Genomic DNA, 19,392 nt, shown 5'->3' with positions numbered 1-19,392 from the left:
CGGGGGCCCTTTCGAGGATCATCGAATTTTCGAAACCCCTGTTGACCCAATCTTTTAGACGGGCATTGAATGCGACTCTTAGTTGACTCGTCTCTTTGTCACGACGCTTTCTTCCGTCCAACGTCCATGCTTAGAATGAATAAGGAGACGCAAATTCTTCTGAGAGCGAGAAGACTGACTCAGAAACGAGTAAGGACAGAAACAGGGACCGCGAAAGCATACATACGCTCACGAACTGCCTTCACTGTCTTTGCCAAGCGCTATTTGTCCAGGCAAGTGAACGGAAGATGTCTATAAGATGTCGACCTTGCCTGTATGAGATCCTCGTAGATAAAAGATCAGCGCGTCCTAGGTCCGTTTTCACCGGATTGTTGCTTAATCGTCATTGCTTAGAAATTGAATAAGCCGTTCAATGAGTCACTTTGTCTATTCTTGACGTCGAGAAAGCCACGCACGGATTGATGCATACAGTCCCAGCCAGAGCCGTATATAGAGCCGTATATATACGGCTCTGGTCCCAGCTAGACAGACAGTATTCCAGTGGAGCCTAGTGTGTTCCGTAACCGCCACCACAGTTTCCAACAGTGCTATCAGTTCGGCTATAGTTAAAAGATTTTGTTGTCTAGAATTTCATGGAATGAAAGGTTTTTCCGTACGTATTCTACTGCCTTTTTCTTCAGACGAAGCAGCTCGTAGGTCTCAGCCGAAAAGATCAATCTGAGATCGAAGCAAGTGTTTCTCGCACTGTATTTTATTCCTTCCATCAGAAACTCGTCAGCGAAAGGCAAAATCTTGTCAATCAAGTTCTCTATGAATAGCGGATCAATGAAGTGAGCATACCAATTAAAAATTCTGTTTTTCACTTGCCAGTTAGAGTATACAAAACCTGAAGCAGGTCGATTGCTTCAGAAGCCTTTTGTCGTTTAGTGTCGCCTCCTTCGTCTCCCACACTCTGATATGAACATGCGCAGTATTCTACAGTCAATGTAGCGTCGCTGTTCTTCCACGGTTTTTCAAAATCGGGAAAACAGATGGAATCAGGATCAGAACCACGATTGGAATCAGGATCAGATTTAGAATCGCTCATGATTTGCTACGAGAGTGTACGGTGAGTTACGATAAGTTGGCTTCCTAATTTAGACATCTTCCTGTATGAGCCTTCGCCTATTCATGTAGTATCCTAGTTAATTTCTAAGAGGGTGTCTCCTTCAACGCAAAGCAGTTGAGTAATACGTCCGAATCTCGGAGACTTACCACGAGTGAGGCAGCATTCAAATTTTCGATCTCAATTTGTTGCGGCTTCTGCATGGACACATGCATATGCGCGGAACAAATGGAAGTTTTTTCTCCGATCACCACTTGACCTTTCCTTCGAATTCGCTATTTCGGACGTCAGAGTGAAACGTATTTAAGTCTTTCTCGACAAACATAAAGCAGCTACTCAGTACGCCTTCACACACATGTACCAAGACATATAAACATTGTCACGCGAGTTTCAAGTCTTAGAGGACTATGCGTCTTTTCAATTTCTTTTGCATCTGGACGGCGATGGATCATCAGTTAGACGATGAATGACTTCTTTAGCTTTAGGATACTTTGTCAGAAGATCGTCTCTTTTTCCTTTGGCGAATCCCTCTATGACGAACGCCGGTGCCACGGTGCACCCGCAAACGGCCCAGGTTTTCGGGGACAGCAAATAGGCTCCAAACCAACGGCCCTTCTTAACTGCGCAGAAAGGCGTATGGCCGGCCAGGACGTCAGAGCCAAGTATAGTTCTTCGAACTTGGCCTCTTTCGTTTTCGTCTAATTCAGCTATGACGATAGGAGAGCCGAGATAAAAGTGCCAAAGCTCGTCCGCATGCATCGAGTTTGTGCATGATCGATTTGTCGTCGTCGTTGAGGGCGTAGTAGATTTGCGAGCTGGCAGCGCGCTCTGGCGACGAGTCTGCAGTGCGATAGACCTCTTTAAAATAGCCGCCCTCGAAATGAGGCTTCAAGTCGAGCTTCGAGCAGATTTGGGCGAACATTGCAGCGGAGAAAGGCTACGCTTTGTCGTCAAGAAAAGCGCAGCAGAGACGGAGCGCACTTCTATGGCACTTAATTAATTAAAAACTGTTAAGTTATTTTTGGTACCTAATGCGTGCATCTATGCGTCATGTACGGAGGAGGGAGGGAGAGGTGTTAATTTTTAGAATCGGTGAAGTTGAGGAGGAACCTAGCTAGTACGTGTTCCCAACCCAAACTAGTGTGCCCCACCCAAACCCATCCCAAACTAACGTTTCCATCCTTTCGGAACATGACCACATGTATTATGAAACGCACGCGTACAGATTATTGAATGGGCGGCCGTTCTACGAGATGTCGGCACATCTAGACGTAGCTCGCGTTCAATATCACTATCATCGAGCAATCACCATGTTACTGGTTTCAATGGGTTAGTCGTTTAGCCGCATTTCCGGTCTATGTTAAAATAGTAGCTCACTCACTATTGGTCCTAACCCACTATTCATTTCAATTCAAATGATGACAACAATATATCCTCGTAATAACTGAAACGAACCTTGCCTGTGCCTCCTCTGAGCGTTTACAAGGCATTCCTTCGCCTTACTTTCTCATCACAAAGAAAGTGATCTCAATTAATTTGCGCCGTTGGAGAAGTTTTTGTGACAGGGTCTTGCTCAGGACCCCCAACTCCTACGCAAAAGAAATTACGACGACAATTTCCGCGCGCTTACCTGCTCATCAGTTGGTTTCCACCGATTGCGTGACGTCAGAAATCATTCGAATTTTAATCGAACTAACCTTAATTGAGTAACTATCAAAAATTAAAGATTAGATTCTAGACCATGACCGTATAGTGTACGTCTGTTCTCTGTGACATGTCACTTGTGATTGCGAGCATAATCCTATTATCCAGTCTCCAAATTGCATTACACATGCGCTTTGGAATAACTAAATTCCTCCCTGGCGTTCCTGGGCCAGTCGCAAAATTCGCCCCGACGTCTCAAGTCTCAACGGTTGCCAAAAGCTAACACGGGTCGATGACAATATCACAGAAACTATTCAAAATTGTCCGTGTCTAGGCTGGGAGAATTAGGGATTGCATGGAGAACCTCATGAGAGCCTTCTTGTAGACAGGCATAATGGACTCTCGAGAGCCCCATCGCAGCGCTCTTAGAACGTTCAAAGACCTCGATCCCGAGAGTGTAATAATAGAACGACTCTTTCCAACTAGACTCGTCTACTTGCGTTTTTCCCTTTTCCGCATTCCTAGCCCAATCAAAAGGCTCCCCTCGTTCCGATTTTTCATCTCTTGCTACATGTAGTTCCTGTTTTTCTCGTCGTCTTCGTCAAAGCGACGACGCCGAGCCAAGACGTTGATTTCCGTTGCGACAACGGACGCTGCGATGATCGCGCGCGAGTTTGCAACGGCGACGACGACGGTGGCGACTACTTGGACGAGAGGAACTGCACTGCTAATAATGAAATGAATCAGAGAGGGAGACTTTGTGATGACGATTCACTCCCTCTCCTCCAAACGATCCTTTCACCATTCTTTTCACAGCCAATGAACCGTTTTCAACGATTTCCTCCATTTCCTTTCTCAAAACGTCTAGGCATTCAGCACTCCTAGGCCGATATTCGATTTCACTTTCACCCAAAATCATCCTTGAACAAATTTTGTACAAGTGACGTCGATTTCGAATTCGACTCAACTGGCTAATTCTCTCTTCCGAAATTGGCCCAACTCCGGTGAAAACTTCAATAAGAGTTACTCCAAGACTGTATACGTCGCTATGCAACGAGCTTCGTCCCGACGTCGGCGGATTTCGTTCAGGAGCTAGATACTGTGGACTGAGAGGTCCGGCCGACTTTGAACTCTCCACCAAGTGAGCAGCTCCCAAATCGGCCACTTTGACTTTCATATCTCGAGTTACGAGCATATTCGTCGAGCGTATATCTCCGTGAACGTAGGGACGGGGTTTTAGATCGTGAAGATAAGCAATAGCAGACGTCATTTGGACGACTGTAGACAGCTGTTCGTAAGAGGATAGATAGGGAAGTACGCCTCCTTTGCGGCCGGCCGCATGGGCAGCATCAATCACTTCGCTCATTGACCCTTCGAGCAATTCAGAGACGATTTGGAAGGGAATTTCTTCTTGCATAACGGCGCCGCATACGCGGATAATGTTGGGGTGATGAAGTCGACTCGCTGTGACAACTTCTCTCCAAAATGTCGGTATTGTTCTTGGCGTTGTGATGAGTGTATGAAACTTTTTCACGGCAACTGACATTCCTTGCCAACAACCAATAATTACATCTGCGAATAACGCTCTTATTTTTCCTTTGATTATTCATTAAGTTTCTCCTAACCTGCGTATGCTCCTGAACCAAGTTTTTGTTCTGTGAGATGGACTTGATCAGGACGTATGGTAAGCACGTTTATAAATTGATCGAGATTTTGTTTTGCCTCTTTCAGTAATGCCTCGAGTGTTTCCCTAAGACAGAGTTCAATATCGAGGCCCTGTATGAGTGCTTGATTTTACGTTTCATTTTCAAGAGCACGAGTCGCCTCTTTCTTTTCTTCTTGGAGAGCATGACATCGATCTCTACAAATCTCTCTGCACACAAAGTACTACTCGTACAATATAAGAAGAGGAGAGCTATCGTTACATTTCTCTTTCTAAAGTTTGACATTTCTCTTCCAATTTGCTATGTTTTAAAAGTAGCACAAAATGTCTATTTGTTGATAAGTCCTTTACCAACTTTTTGTCGTTATCTTTCTCGCGAATTTTCATGTTCTCCGACCTATGCCGTACAAATCTGTTACTATACTTTCTATTACCGGTAGTAAGAGAAATCTCACCTTAGTTTTTTCACTTCTCTCTCCAGTTCTGAAATGTAGTTACGCTGTTTTTGAGACTCGGGTAATGAAGCTGTGGGGAGATGTTCTGACTCATCTATGATGAATGGCTCGTTAAGTAGGCCTAAATGCAAACTGAAGAACGCTCAACTTCGCCATTTGAATTCATTACCTATTGTGACAGAGTAAAGAATACTTTTCAACTGCTGATTCCAGTCTCGACCCCCTGTCATAATAGGTCTTGCGCGACACAATGTAGAGTGTGAAGCTGGATGGGTACCATTCTCGGATTTAAGTAAAACTATTGACATTTCTTTCTGCTCTCATGTGATCTCAACTAACTTACTATTTAAAACCATACCATATAGGATTTTCTTTCGTTGAGATCGAGTATGTAGCAGTTGTCTGAAAACATGTTATCGCGATTGTAACCGCCAACGAGAAGAAAACAATTTCCTTTTTGGACTCCACTTTTTCTAAATTGACAAATTCTGTGGTCATTTCGAGAGGACGGTTTAGGTGAAAACTCAATAAAAATCTAAATCTATCAACCACACTATTATTTGCTGCAAGCATGACAGGCTATTTATTACCTTTTCCTTTAGATCAATTACATACGCTTCATCTACATATTTACCCGAGCCACTGTAGCCACCATGAAGTAATCCTCGGCTCTCATCGATTGTTTCTCCAGCAGAACTGCAGAGTGGCTGTGGTCTTTTTCCCGTCAAAATAACATCCAACCAACATCCTATTCCTCTAATTAATGCTGAAGTTATTAAATGTATTTCACGCTAAATACCTGTTTCTCCGTCCTCCTCAAATACAAATTGAAAAATCTCGTTGTTTAACCCGGATTGACAACTTGCTCCAGGTTGAAGGAACGGCTGAGGAATTACTCCTGCTGCCCCTCCAAACATAAAAATTTTTCCGCCTGTAGCCCACAAGCAGCAGGCTTCGCGTATCACAGGCTTCCGTTCATATGTGGGGGCGTGGCTACCTGAAACCACGTCATTTCCTTCGGATGCAAACCGAAAACGTCTCCCAGAAGACTCCTATCTTCCTTTCTTCCTCCGTACGAGTAGATAATACCGTTGATGACAACGCATCGTGCTCCCTGGCAAGGCGGAGGAATATTCTTCCCCTCGGCTAAACGACGAATCCATTTCTTCTTCTCCGATCGAACGTCGCACATCCAGATTTCGTTGCGGGGAAAGAACGTTGGACCAGCCCACCATTTTTCTTCATTTCGACCGCCATACAAATGCAACACGTCGTCGATCAGTGCACTTTCGTGGCCCCATCGAGCCTCTGGTGCAGCTGTTCCAGCCATTATGGATCGTCTTCTTCTAGAATGACTGACATTTGCACATAGTCTACCGGTTGCGTACGTACTAGTAGGCACTTTTCGTACCAGGCAGCAAATCTATATCGCAATGCAGCTTTATTGACAGAAACCCGTATGTGGTGCTAGCTCCACATCTTTCTGGAATCTTGCAGTTCTTTTCTGGTAATTAACGCTGCTTTTCTCCTCATCGCATTATGGCTTCTGAGGTCGTTTACTTTTTGTATATTGACGGCTGCAAAGCGCATAAGGTAGACCACAACATTATCTCGTTTACTAAATTTAATATTTTTTTAGATTAATGTCTGTTCCAGAATTCGATAACACTATGTTTGCCACGTCGCACTGCGTGCAGAACGAAGACAAGACTTTTGACGTTCTCGTCTATGACGAAGGTCTCAAATTTTTTCACCTTGGTTTGGATATTGCGTGTTAATTTGTCTCTTTTTGTAAGCTTATGGACGGTATCCGTGACACATGCAGCCTAATTGCCTCAACAAGCCACAAGTTACTATATCTATAGTCTATGTGCAAGAAAAACTACCAGCATGTTTGCAAAGAGTGTTGATCCTGAGCGGCTATGATTTCTCTCTAACGACGGCTGAAGCTACTGTATATCCATTTATCCTCTGCCTACGTTTATAGCCGGGCTCCAGAGCGTCAATGAGTCACATGACGAGGATTTCAGCCTTTTCGGACGTTCGCCAGAAGTTTCGTCGTTGAAACACCGGCCGGCCTCTGTTTAACGTATGATCAGTATGCTTTGTGCTTGTTTTCAGAAAATCGGGGGCCCTTTCGAGGATCATCGAATTTTCGAAACGCCTGTTAACCTAATCTTTTAGACGGGCATTGAATGCGACTCTTAGTTGACTCGTCTCTTTGTGACGACGCTTTCGTCCGTCCAACGTCCATACTTAGAATGAATAAGGAGAGTCAACGTCTTGTGAAAGCGAGAAGACTGACTAAGAAACGAGTAAGGACAGAAACAGGGACCGTGAAAGCATACATACGCTCACGAACTGCCTTCGTTGTCTTTGCCAAGCGCTATTTATCCAGGCAAGTGAACGGAAGATGTGTAAGATATGTCGACCTGCCGTATGAGAACCTCGTCAATAAAAGATTATCGCGTCCTAGGCCCGTTATGACCTTAATCGTCATTGTTTAGAAATTGAATAAGCCGGTTCAATAAGTCTCTCTGTCTATTCTTTGACGTCGATATAGCCAGCATGGATCGATGCATACAGTATAGAGTACCAGCTGGACAGACAGTATTCCAGTGGAGCCTAACCTGTTCCGTAACCGCCACCACAGTTGGACTTTCTAACAGAGCTATCAGTTCGGCTACAGTTAAACGAAGCTGCTCATAGGTCTATGCCAAGACGATCAATCTGAGATCGAACGAGCTTCGGGTAAGCAAACGTTTCTCGCACGGTATTTTATTCCCTCCATCAGAAAGTCGTCGGCGAAAGGCAAAATCTTGTCAATCAAGTTCTGTATAAATAGCGGATCGATCAAGTGGGCATACCAATTAAAATTCTGTTTTTCACTTGCCAGTTAGATCCTTTTGCGGAGAATACAAAACCTGAAGCAGGTCGAGTGCTTCAGAAGCGTTTTTGCCGTTTAGTGTCGCCTCCTTCGTCTTCCCTTCGACAATTTGGCATCGAGAGAAAAGAGCTTCGAAGAATTAAAGGCGACGCCACTCCTATAACACTCTGATAAGAACATGAAATATGCGCGGTGTTCTGAAGTCAATGTAGCGTCGCTGTTCTTCCGCTGTTTTTCAAAATGGGGAAAACAGATGGAATCAGGATCGGAACCACGATTGGAATCAGTATCAGATGTTAGAATCGCTCATGATTTGCTACGAGAGTGTACGGTGAGTTACGGTGAGTAGGCTTCCTAATTAAGACATCTCCCTGTATGAGCCTTGGGCGATACATGTAGTAGCCTAGTTAATTGTAGACTAGTCGTGCACTAATGACTTCTTGATTGACTATGAATATGGCTATGCCTATTTATTGATTAGATATGGCGCTCCGTCCACGTTCGGCGTTCTGAAAACGAGAGCAGGTATGTAGAAGCTTGCTTTTTTATCTATTGCATGCGCCCAACAGCCTATTCGATCTACCCATAGTCTCGCACGTGAAGACCTTGACCTCGTCGCGTGCTCCGTCGCTGTCTTCAGAATCAGGATAAAGGTACGGGTTTTAATCTATGTTTCTGCCAAGCTGATACTTATTTTTAGGAACTCGGGGTCCCGAGCACGACCCCGTTATTGAAAAACTGCTCGAGCGGGGTCCCGGGCAAGACCCCGTCAAAAAAACTGCCTCGAAGGGGTCCTGGGCAAGACCCCGTCAAAACTGCCCGTGCACGAAAACGCGAGGTGAAACTCTGTGCATTTTTTTCAATTTATTAAATAAAACGAACGTCCCCTCCCCTTACAAAGCGTGAGCAGTTTTTGTTGACGGGGTCTTACTCAGGACCCCGTTTGGAGCAGTTTTTGATGACGGGGTCTTGCTCAGGACCCCCAACTCCTATGCAAAAGAATTAACAACGAGAAGAAGCTTTACCTTCCGCGGGCTTACCTGCTCATGATCCATGAACTTCGTTGGCACAGCGAATGGCCAAAGTAAGATTCGAGCTAAGCTGCTGGCTTTTCAATAGCGGCTCTTCAACAGCATGAATCAAACGGTGCGAGACGACGTTTATGATCGTCCCGAATTCGCCAGTAGAGGAAACTGTCTAATAAATATTTATAATTAAAATTACTAGTGTACCTAAACTTGCCAGGCGAAGAAACGTCATCATGTGCGCGATATATTCTGCACGAGCTACATGCTTGCAGAGGGGCAAAGCCGACGTCTTGGTCAAATTTACCTCTTTCCTCGCTCAGTTTGGCATAAACGAAGTGTCTAATAGAGCAACATTTTAACTTCCAAGCAGAGTGTACCTGTCTCCAAGAGCACTCTGTTGCACTAATACTGCGCATGTACATAAACGAATATTGAACAAATACTTCATGTAAGTTCAATCCTAAAGAATCAATGAACGTGTCATTACATCGATAATTCGTTGCCTGCTCTTGCCTATTCATGTAACTCTACTTTAGGATTTGATTTTGCTCTTCGTCAGTGTGTCAACAAAATCATATCCAGGACCCCAAAGAAAACTGTGAAGTGTCATTAATTAAAAAGTGGCTTTTTTTTCTATTTGGAAAAGCGGCTATACCTGACCCATCTTCTCCAAAAGCACCTCGACCTCTGGTCTCAATAAATTAAAACTCGCCGAGAACAGAACAGGGCTGCTGGATCAAATATGATTAATTAATCCAATTTCCGAGGCCTTTCCTCCTTCATCACTCTTCCTGAGGTCGTCCACCGTCGGTTCTTGAAAGAAACATGAACGCTTTACAATTCCAAAGCGTGCGCGAGTCGCCAAAGCCAGGCCTTGCTTTTCGCCTCCATACCAGCCAGGCCTCGCTTTTCGCCTTCATACCCTTGAGATCAAAATCTGCGCGCAACTACAAACGCAGGAAAAACACAGAGTAGCTTTTAATAAAGTCGGCTCAGAGGAAGAACTCAAAGAACAAAAATTTAGACAGCGAGATTGCAGTGACAGGAATCACACCTCCGTCTTTGTCTTCGTCTCGCCTGACACTGTCCACGTCCAGCCAGTAATAAAAGAAACCCCTACAAATTAAATCTATAAATATTTTATTAATTAGTGGCGGGCGTGCCTACAGTGTACGTGGGCGATCAATGGAGCTGGCATCGATCCAAGAACGACCTTCTGTTTTGCCTTTCTGTCTGCAAGCGAGGACAATCGCTAAAGGAGGAAATAGGCGGATGCAGAAAGGAACGCGAGCGGATGTACGTCAAGCTTTTACCGAACAGCGAGCGCTCCGCGTCACTTCGCGCGATCTCACGAGCGATGAAATAATTGTCGGCGTGTCGGTAGTTCGAATGCGATCTTCCCAGAGAGAACGATCGTTGCGATGAGAAAAGGATTGCGACCCCAGGGCCTCGATCACCGGCCGCGTGGCGCTGTCTTCTCATTCCGAGGTCTTCTCGATCGTTCCGAGGATATGCTCGTTCCGATCGAGGATGCTCGAGTGCGGGAACGCGCTGCGAAAAGGAAAGGAAAGCGTGCAATGGAGATCAAGACTTGCACTTGCGCATTGCATGCGCTCAGGAAGTTGATCACCATAAGCATTATATTGGCAAAAGTGTTTGATGTACCTATGCGTCCTGCAAAGAATAGAGTAATTAGAATCGTTTTTTGGGTAAATAAAATACCGGAAATCTTGCACAGATCGAACGCCATTAAAAATCGTTGCTGATTGATGTCAATCATCTACTAAAAGTCTCTGCCTCGTTGCGTTGCCTATGCGAAACTCGACGCACACCCCAAAGGATTTCTGCCTTCTTTTCTACGAGTGCCGCTTGGCGTAGAAGGCAACCTTCAAATTGTACCCCGCCATCAATCCAACGACTGCAAAAACTGAAATGCATACATTACTTGTCTCAAATGTCCGTTGTGAGGCTAACCGACTAACTCCCGCTGCACTTCTTTGGTACAAAGCACTGCGTGTCCAACAAGTCGTTTTCTTATACAGAGAGAGAACGATGTACAAAGACTTGCAGAGATGAGTACTTCGAATCAGCTTCTTAGCGCTCTTAGGCGAGGAGAGAACGTAACATACAAAATGTCGTTTACCGAATACAAACAGTCGGCCACATGAAGGGCCATAATCGGTAAGAAGGTACTACTGTATACTTATACGCAGTTGAAAGGTTTAGCATAGTCCTTATTGTTTCCTAGATGGTATTGTTCAGACTGGTCTAACGATAAAGATGCAGTTCTATGTATAGAAGGTAATGATGAGGCTATTTTGGAAGGGGATTGCCTTCCGTTTGACCTTTCAAGCCTGACTGAAATATCGGCCCTAAGTATTGATTGTGCAGCAGCACAAAATATTTCACTAGCAAGTATGTACGGCATTACACGAGTTCAAATAGGTCGACTGCAGAGGGACGACAGTCGGTATTACTACTCTCTACCACTTCTGCCTTCACGTCTCAAGGAACTACTGTATGTCTAGTCCATGTTCACGAAGATGACATTATAGGTGCGGTAAAGACGCAAACAGAACTACGCTCTCTAACCATTAGAAAAAATAAACTCAACAACTATGCAGAACTGTTCTCTCCAATACGAAACAGCAGTTTCGAGAGTAAGCCTCAAGAAAAGAGGTCGAACTTAGAAGCTCTCACTTTGCAGTCTTGCGGTCTAACGCACTCTCCCTCATAAATCAGTGAACTAAAAGACCTAAAGAGACTGGACTCGAATTCGAACATAGAATTGAAAAGTCTTCCTGATGACATAGGGAAGAAACTACAGAACCTGGAAGAACTCATCTTGCGGGGGTGTGATCTACAACAACTTCCAAGTAGTTTCAGTAACCTAACTGGCATTAGGAAGCTTGATTTGAGTGAAAAAATTAAATTAAAAAGTCTTCCTGAAAATATAGGTCCAAAACTACAAAACCTGGAAGAAATTGACTTGCGGTAATGCGGTTGTGTGGTCAACAACAACTTCCAAATAGTTTGAGTAACCTAACTGCCCTAAAAAAGTTTGAGTTGGGCGGGAACAGTGAATTGAAAAATCTTCCTGAAGATATAGGGAAGAAATTACAAAACCTGGAAGAACTAATCTTGCGGTCGTGTTGTTTCCAACAACTTCCAATTAGTTTGAGTAACCTTACTGCCCTGAAGACGCCTGATTTGAGTAGAAACAGTGAATTGAAAAGTCTTCCTGACGATATGTTGCAAAAGCTAGGGAATCTAAGAGAACTAGATCTGCAGTATTGCGGTCTAGAAGAATTACCGTCGAGTTTTGGAGTGCTGGAAAGTCTGAATGTGATGGATTGCTTACTGACGCGTTTGCCCTTCGTCAATTGGAAGATTAAAGTATCTGAATTGCGCACATAATCCCATAACATTTCCACCAAATGGAGTTTGTGAGCAAGAATTAGCCTCAATACGAGCCTATTTCTCCACCGATATACTAGCCTCGTCAAGACGATTAAAGATTGTTGTTTTAAGTGAGAGTTGTTCAGGAAAAACAAGCTTATTTCAATCTATGCTGCGCAACGCATCATTTTGCACGCATCTCGAAGACAGAACTATAGGTGTGGAAGAATATGAGTTGACGTTGGCTGACAAGCGTGCCAAAATTATTGATTGCGGCGGGCAAAGATGTTATCTTTTAACTAATCAATTGTTTGTCAGCGAAAATGGCTTGGTCGTCATTGTAGTTGATGTTCAACGTTATGAGCTGACGGAGGCCAGCTTTCATGAGCACATAGGAAAGTATCTACAAGTTGTTTACGAGCGGAATGAGAATTGCTATGTCGTTTGCGTTTTTACAAAAGTGGATCTCTTGCCTGAAGCTTGGAATCCTAGACTGTATCAAGAAGAGTTCACTCGCCAAATGGAAAATTTCAGAGAAAACCGAGAAGAAATTATTAAAGAGAAAATTTTGTTAGATGAAGAGAAAGCTGCGTTCCTCAAGAAACAGAATGTACGCGTTGAGAATAGTGTCGTTTTTACTTAAGCAAAACACGTGGAAACTACTGCAAAGTTTAGAGATTTCATTGATCAACTGACTGACAACGAGAGGAGGCTATTTCCAAGTGCTGGAGACATTGTTCCCGAAACTTGGTACAATTTTGAAGAAAGAATTCAAAAAGAGTGCAGAGTTTCTCATAATGGCCTATCTGCGTTGAAAGTGGATTTTTTAAACAAATTAGGTCGTCAGTTTGATTTGTCCGAAGAGGAAGTTCTGATCGTTCTAAGGTACTACCATCAAGTTGGCACTATATTGTATTTTGATCAATCTCGCTTGAGTGACGTTGTTTTCGGGTCGAGCAAAAGAATTGTCGATGCGCTGAGGCAAATTTTTCGTCACGATTACGACGTATTGGTGCACGAAAGTGGAACAACGGAAATTAGTCCCGAACGATTCATCGAAGATAAAGAGGAGCTGTCTAGTAATGCAACTCTGTCACTTCCGTTGCTAAAAGCTCTTTTACGGAGTCAAAAGCTTGACGCGGAAAGCGTCAATATTTTTGTTAAAATGTTGTTATCGTTCGATTTTGGCTACGTGAAGGGCAAACATGGATTGCATAATGAACACGGTGATAATGAAGCGTATGACATCGTTGATCAATTGGAGAAAGCCGACGCATGCCTTTTAGTGCCTTGGTTACTTAATCAAAGTTACCCTCGCGAAGTAGAAGAAAATTTTCCCGCAGATTGTCCAAAAGGTAGCATTGAAGTGACACTTTCCTACTCTTTCGTTTTCACTCTTCCTCTGGGAATTTTTCAACTATTTTCTGCGCGATGTCACCAGATCAGCCAACTAATTCGCCATTGGAATAATGGATTTACGCTGTCGTATGGTCCGGTAAAGGCTAAATTTACGTGCAAAGAACGTTCGACTATAACTCAGCAATCCTTTGCAAATGCCGCACACCGAAATCACGCAATACATTAGATCGACTGTTTCACGTGTTCTGGAGATGCATTGTTCAGCTGCAAATGCTATTGAAAATATTTCCTGGAAGTTTATATAGCATTTTCTTTGACTACTCTGACGGCGACACTGCAATGAAGAAGCAACGGGTCCAAATATCATCAGAAGATTGGCACCTAAGCATAGAAAACTTGAGGAATGCAGCAACAGGATTAGACGATGTATATTCAGATCATTGAGTTAAATTTTATTCTACTCTTCTCTACAGTTCTGGAATCATTTGAGCGACAACTAGACAAAATATTTCCTGATGCGTGCGGAAGTCGCGTCACGTTACATGATGCGAAATCGGTTGCAAGAGAAGTGAGTGCGTGTTGCTCTACAAATATCAGGAACCTTGCTTTTAATCTGGACGTCAGCTGTCCTATCCCGCCAGCAGGCGAAGTTGACGCAAGTCAAGTGCTTCAATTGCTAAAGGAATGGCTGAAAAACTCTGAAAAAAACGCTGTTTTTGCTGTTCTTACTGACGCCTTACAAGACTGTGATTTAGGCAAAGTAATTAGAAATTAGCAGCAGTTTTGGTGACTTAGGGAAGGACACTCTACTCCAAGAGCTTGAAAAGTTAGAGTCTTCTCGAGTTTGTAAGTTTAAACAACGAGGAAGGATCATGTTTTATCTGCCTTTTTAGATGCCACTTCTTCCTTCAGTGAAGAGTTCCTTGATACTCCGATGACCTCGCTAGAAAGATTCAGAGCGGCCCAACGCATTCGAGCAAAATGGCGTAATGTCGGGAGAATTCTGGAACCGAAACCTTTTACACATAATGAAATTCATGCGTTTGGAGAGAAAGGCAACGATAGCGAGCGTGCTGTAGAGATGCTGGAGGCGTGGGCAAGCAAGTTCGGCAATAAAGCAACCCGCAGGCATTTTATCAATGCCATGAACGACCCTGACATTGACTACTCAGATGAAGTGCCCGAAATTTTTCCTGGTAAGTTTCCTGTTGTGTTGCGTGCTTGCTAAGTATCTTAGCACTCCTTTTAGGCTCACACTGACTCTTTGCGTATTAGAGTCATCAATTGCGCACATATTATTATAGTATGGCAGCCACAATGGCACTCTCTGATTCATCGTCTCAAATATGATATTCGTTTATTACTGTTCGTCTACTCAACCTTTTTTCTATTAGTATGGTTTAGTCGTCTCACGATGTCTTCATTTCTTGTTCAACTTATTAGTTAGACTTTTTCATTTAGAACAGAGGGAGGATAGGTTTCCTGACTCCTTGGTATTTTTATCCTTTTACTGTGCTCTCTTTTATCGTTATTCTAACGTTATAAAAGCGGTAACACTAGTTGATGGAAAGCTGTGGTTTGCTTGACAACGAGAACGCCGTAATGATTCGCCTCTCCCTCGATCCCTCCAACTCAGCTTGACTTCACGCAATAATTTAGAGCTACAGTACACGTCCCGCACGTTTTGAGCGAACGAGTGGCACTGTACACGAATGGGTCACAAATCTGACACCTTAGGGTTGTTTCTTGCAGATAAGGGGAACCTTTAGTCAAGAATTAGCTAAAGGTGCCGTGCACTGTCTGCTGAAGAAGTACAGTAAAGAAATACAGCAGGAGGAGTATCTCAAGAAATTTTTTTGAGGAGTTGGAAAGACCGTACAGGCCTATCATCCGAAGAAATCCAAAGTACGGGCTGACCAGGGATCATTTAGAACGCTTGGTAGAGAAATACGAAAGGTTGACTTCGCTCTGTTACTGAATACGCGTCAGCTAAGAAGAATCAAGCAAAGCAAGATGGCGGCAGTTGTAGCTACTAGGCGAGAAAGACATACATGTAGAAAACAAAAAGATCTTCTGAAGTGGTGGTGAGCGATGGACGGAAAAATAAATATATAATAGGACCACTTGGCGCAAAACCGATGCCGCAGGTGCGGGATAAGAAGCGATCAAATACAACAGGCGGTTGAGAAAGCGCGGCCTATATGTTAGACCACAACTGACCGCGTCACAGGCTGAATTGGGCTTCGCATATGGATCCCTAGAAAAAACAAAGCTGATTACCTGCGCTATCAGGCGACTCGCGATCGAGGGGCCGGCTTCCGATGAATTCGACAGTCATTTCGAACGAGGAGCTATAGACGCCGCCACTAAAAGCATTTCTTCTAGACAGCTCCATGACATTCTCGCGAGTAAAGGAACTGCGCGGTACCGTTTCATAGAACATCGGTCGTTTCTCAGTTGTGGCGAAGCGATCGATCGAGTGACGAGAAAACCATTCTGGGCCGTGAAAACGGGTCGGATCGACGCCTATACCTACCTGTCATGTAGAAAAAAAGATTTCGCTCGTCTAGGACGAAGGATGGCTTCGCTAACCCGAGATGCATGCCCACGAATTGTTTCACCAGAAGCAAAAAAGGGATCCCGGATGACCACAAACCAGGAATCTGTTTCCTTCCAATTAAAGTAGTTAGTTTGATAGCTTCTCTGTTGCTTGAGAGGTACTTCTTCCTCATCCAAATTTCCCCATTCGATTTTCAGACCGATGTCGTAAAATTCGATAAATTCAATTTTGTCACTCCTTATTTCAAAGAGGCTTTTGATGTACAAATGGAGCCGAGAAAACGCTCACCGTCATTCCTCCTGCTGTACAGAGAGCAAAAAATCCGTCGCGTTGGGTAGGAGCTTGGCACGTGATCGAGTCGGCTCTCACAAACCCGGATTAGACTCGACATGGACGTTCATCTCGAAACGCTGTCCGATTGGGCCGTCCAAAGTCTGTGCGAAACGTTCTTCGTTCCGCATTTGTCTTCACTGGGTGACATACCAGCGTCTCCCTTGCCCTCTGTCGCCGAGATTCTTCTGGGGGACCCCACGTGTTCAGTCAGCTTGCCTTCGCCTATCGCCAACCGCATTATATCGACGGACTGGCTCGACGTGGAAAGCTAACAGCAGGCGTCCTCAATATTCTACTCGATCGAAATCGCATTCGTTTGACTGCATTGCCTCTCTACTGTATTGACGTCGATCCAAACGCATTCGTCGACAAAATAGCAGAATTGGTCAACGTGACGAGCATTGACGTATCGTTCAGTCCGTGTTGGGCGGATCTGTCGACTCCTTTTTTGAAAATCGTCGAGGACCAGTGCATGACGTCATTGACGAGCTTCTGTGCTCGTCATGTCATTGGCGAAATTGGATTAGTCGAACTTCCACATTTTTCAAATCTAAGGCATTTGGACATTGGATTCACGTCCGTTTCTCTTGAAGAGCTGCGTATTTTTGTATCGAGTCTACCTCTACTGGAGCACCTATGCATTTCTGGAATTCCTGTTAGCCTTTTGGAAGTGTTCTCCACGGCTGACTGTCTTGCATGTGTTCGTCTCAAACATCTCGGCCTCAATTCGTTAAACTTCGTCCCTGTCACGGAATCGGAATTCACTGCGGCGCTACATTCTAAAATATCGGATTTTTTTACTAAACTTGGTTTTTTGAGCAGTGTTGATCTCTCCTATGTGTCTTGGTGCGGTGGCAGGCATACAGAAAAAGCAAGCGTGAAGCAGGCTCTTTACGATATTCTAACCTGTTCTTCTTCACTTACTCACCTTGAATGCTCAGACACTCTCCGCCTGGATTGCATATGCGACGTTCTAAGAGCTACTAATCGATTTAGCCAACTCAAATTTCTTGAGAATATGGATAAACGTAATAATCGATATGATCTTGGCGCTGAGAACTGTCAAATTTCGACTGGGGAGAACGTTCATGATTATTGCAGCAAGCACTCTTTGAGAAATTACGCTGCTTTTTCTGATGTTGTTACTCTTTATGACGCAAAAGTATTGCGGCGCGGCGACCCCGGCGAGGCGATTCCCTCTCCAGTCTCGTCAATGCTTTACGCGGGACTGCTTCGCATGCAGACTGAAAAGGATTTTAAGATAGCAGAGGTCATCGCTCAGTTTTTCGCCGGCTTGTTCAGAGAAATGGATTGGGATATTGAGGAAAACAAAAAGCCGCTTGTTTTAGGCCACCATGCTTGTGGTCTGCTAGAATATTTTTTTCGGAAATTTCTTCATCCAAGGATTTTCCCTCTGCTTCGGGAATTTTCAGACAGTTCCGCGATTCATCGTAGGAAAGATATGAACTGTTTTGTTCAAGCCCTAGTGTCAAGTGTTTATCATTTCTCGTCGTTTATTTGTTTACAACCTCTTCTTTTGCATTTGGCTGTGGCATTCTTGAGCAATCTTCCGGACGACTCGTATATTAAGTACAGCACGCTAAGAAGATTGTTCGAAAATATGCCGGCAATCGCTCGTCAACACTTGGCTAAAAATAAAGGCAATCTTTCTAAATTGTGCGTTCGCCTAAGCGATGTCGTCAATTTCTATTCTGATACTGATATTGAAAGAATGCTATATAAGACCAACTATCTTTTCGAAGCTTCTTCTTCTATTCTGGCTCTTTGTTCACTGTGCTCTGGGCTGCCGAGTCTGTTCCAAGATTTTGTCAAAGTTCCTGAAGCTGTGGACAATTTGGCAGAAGTGGCCCTAAGAGGCTCGTATCTTTATTTTCATGAGGGTCGGGGTAAGACGAGTTACTGCGCTGCTGTTGAATTCCTGTCTTACATTGCTGAAATTCGCGCCTTGGCGCATACAGTGTGCTCGCGAAAAGTCATCAAGGCTATTGTTGATGCGGCGTCGTGTTCGCCGCCAACCGAGAGAATGCGTATCGCGACTGCGTATTTGGCTGCACTCCTTATTGTCAACGACGATCTGGACTCAATCTGGCCTAACGATGTCGAAAGCAAAGATGCTCTGGTTGCTAAGGTGTTCGGAAACAGCGACTATAAAAGAGGCTTTTTTGAACGCACAACTCAAGCGGAACTCAATTATCTTCAGTGCTATTATTACACGACACTTGTGCCTTTGGTGATTATTTGCAACTGCTCTGAATTCGCCGCTGTCTCTGCTTTTGGCTTGAACCATCTGGCATACTTTTGCAGCGACTTTGATGCTCAGAACTATTTCGCCGAAACCGGGTTGTGTCCTTTGTGCCTTCTGAGAAAAGAAATCGGTGCCGATGTGGTTTCTCGGCTCTCAATTCCAGCGGAGTTGGAAGACCAGTTTGACGCAGTAATGAAGGCATGTCCGGTGCACAAAGAAGACTGAGCCGGACGAGAGCGACCAAAAGAATAGCATTTTTGTGTTTGATAATCTCGTTTCGTAAGATAATATGATGTTTTGTTAATTAATTATGTTACTTAATGCGCGGACGGGTTTTCGTCTAGAACAAACTTACCATAAAGCTGCACGTCTTCTTCTAGTGGTAGGCGAAAAAGAGAAATTGAATTATATGCTCTCACATAACTCGGTGTCGACTCCAGATATTCCCTCGCGAGGAAATCACTGCACGTTGCCTCTAAGCCACTTAACGTCCTAAAAGTACACCAGCTGGTGCTACGCCATCAGAAGGACAATAAACTTAGCTGGGTAACGTCAGAAATCCGAAAGCAAACGTGAAATCATGCTGAAACGTTTCAAGACGCTTGCGCTTCTCAGGGTGCTTGTGATCTCCTTGATCGTCGTCGTCGTCGTCGTCGCCACCCGCGCCAGCCTCATTCTCACAACCGCAGGCAC

General features: G+C 44.2%; 1 protein-coding gene, 2 long non-coding RNA genes and 1 pseudogene across 4 annotated transcripts; 2 read left to right on the top strand and 2 right to left on the bottom strand.

The window, feature by feature from the left end:
- Window positions 1-2,689: 2,689 nt before the first annotated feature.
- On the bottom strand, window positions 2,690-6,291 carry LOC136191222 (uncharacterized). Of its 2 annotated transcripts, XM_065979531.1 has the most exons (10): window positions 5,667-6,291; window positions 5,458-5,615; window positions 5,226-5,408; window positions 5,037-5,165; window positions 4,868-4,988; window positions 4,768-4,809; window positions 4,675-4,713; window positions 4,548-4,622; window positions 4,375-4,499; window positions 2,691-4,321 (listed from the first exon to the last, which is right to left on the bottom strand). In XM_065979531.1, exons 4-10 carry the CDS (start codon window positions 5,095-5,097, stop codon window positions 3,477-3,479), a joined length of 1,308 nt encoding a protein of 435 aa, XP_065835603.1. In that variant the 5' UTR covers window positions 5,098-5,165; window positions 5,226-5,408; window positions 5,458-5,615; window positions 5,667-6,291; the 3' UTR covers window positions 2,691-3,476. The 2 variants fall into 2 exon arrangements, with proteins under 2 accessions (XP_065835602.1, XP_065835603.1); XM_065979530.1 differs by having other exon boundaries at window positions 2,690-4,321; window positions 5,037-5,408.
- A 430-nt stretch (window positions 6,292-6,721) lies between these two features.
- On the top strand, window positions 6,722-8,666 carry LOC136190819 (uncharacterized). The gene is made up of 3 exons (XR_010670624.1): window positions 6,722-6,956; window positions 7,052-8,279; window positions 8,344-8,666. It is a non-coding gene; the product is annotated as an uncharacterized lncRNA (long non-coding RNA).
- Window positions 8,667-9,962: 1,296 nt separating this feature from the next.
- On the bottom strand, window positions 9,963-10,303 carry LOC136191236 (uncharacterized). The gene is made up of 3 exons (XR_010670803.1): window positions 10,240-10,303; window positions 10,096-10,178; window positions 9,963-10,034 (listed from the first exon to the last, which is right to left on the bottom strand). It is a non-coding gene; the product is annotated as an uncharacterized lncRNA (long non-coding RNA).
- Window positions 10,304-11,400: 1,097 nt separating this feature from the next.
- LOC136191420 (malignant fibrous histiocytoma-amplified sequence 1 homolog) lies at window positions 11,401-14,040 on the top strand (annotated as a pseudogene).
- Window positions 14,041-19,392: the final 5,352 nt, after the last annotated feature.

The sequence above is a fragment of the Oscarella lobularis genome, chromosome 9 (assembly GCF_947507565.1).
Source record: "Oscarella lobularis chromosome 9, ooOscLobu1.1, whole genome shotgun sequence".
Classification (NCBI taxonomy): Eukaryota; Metazoa; Porifera; class Homoscleromorpha; order Homosclerophorida; family Oscarellidae; genus Oscarella; species Oscarella lobularis.
The sequence above is the reverse complement of the archived record's forward strand: the minus strand, read 5'-3'. Positions and strand labels throughout refer to the sequence as shown.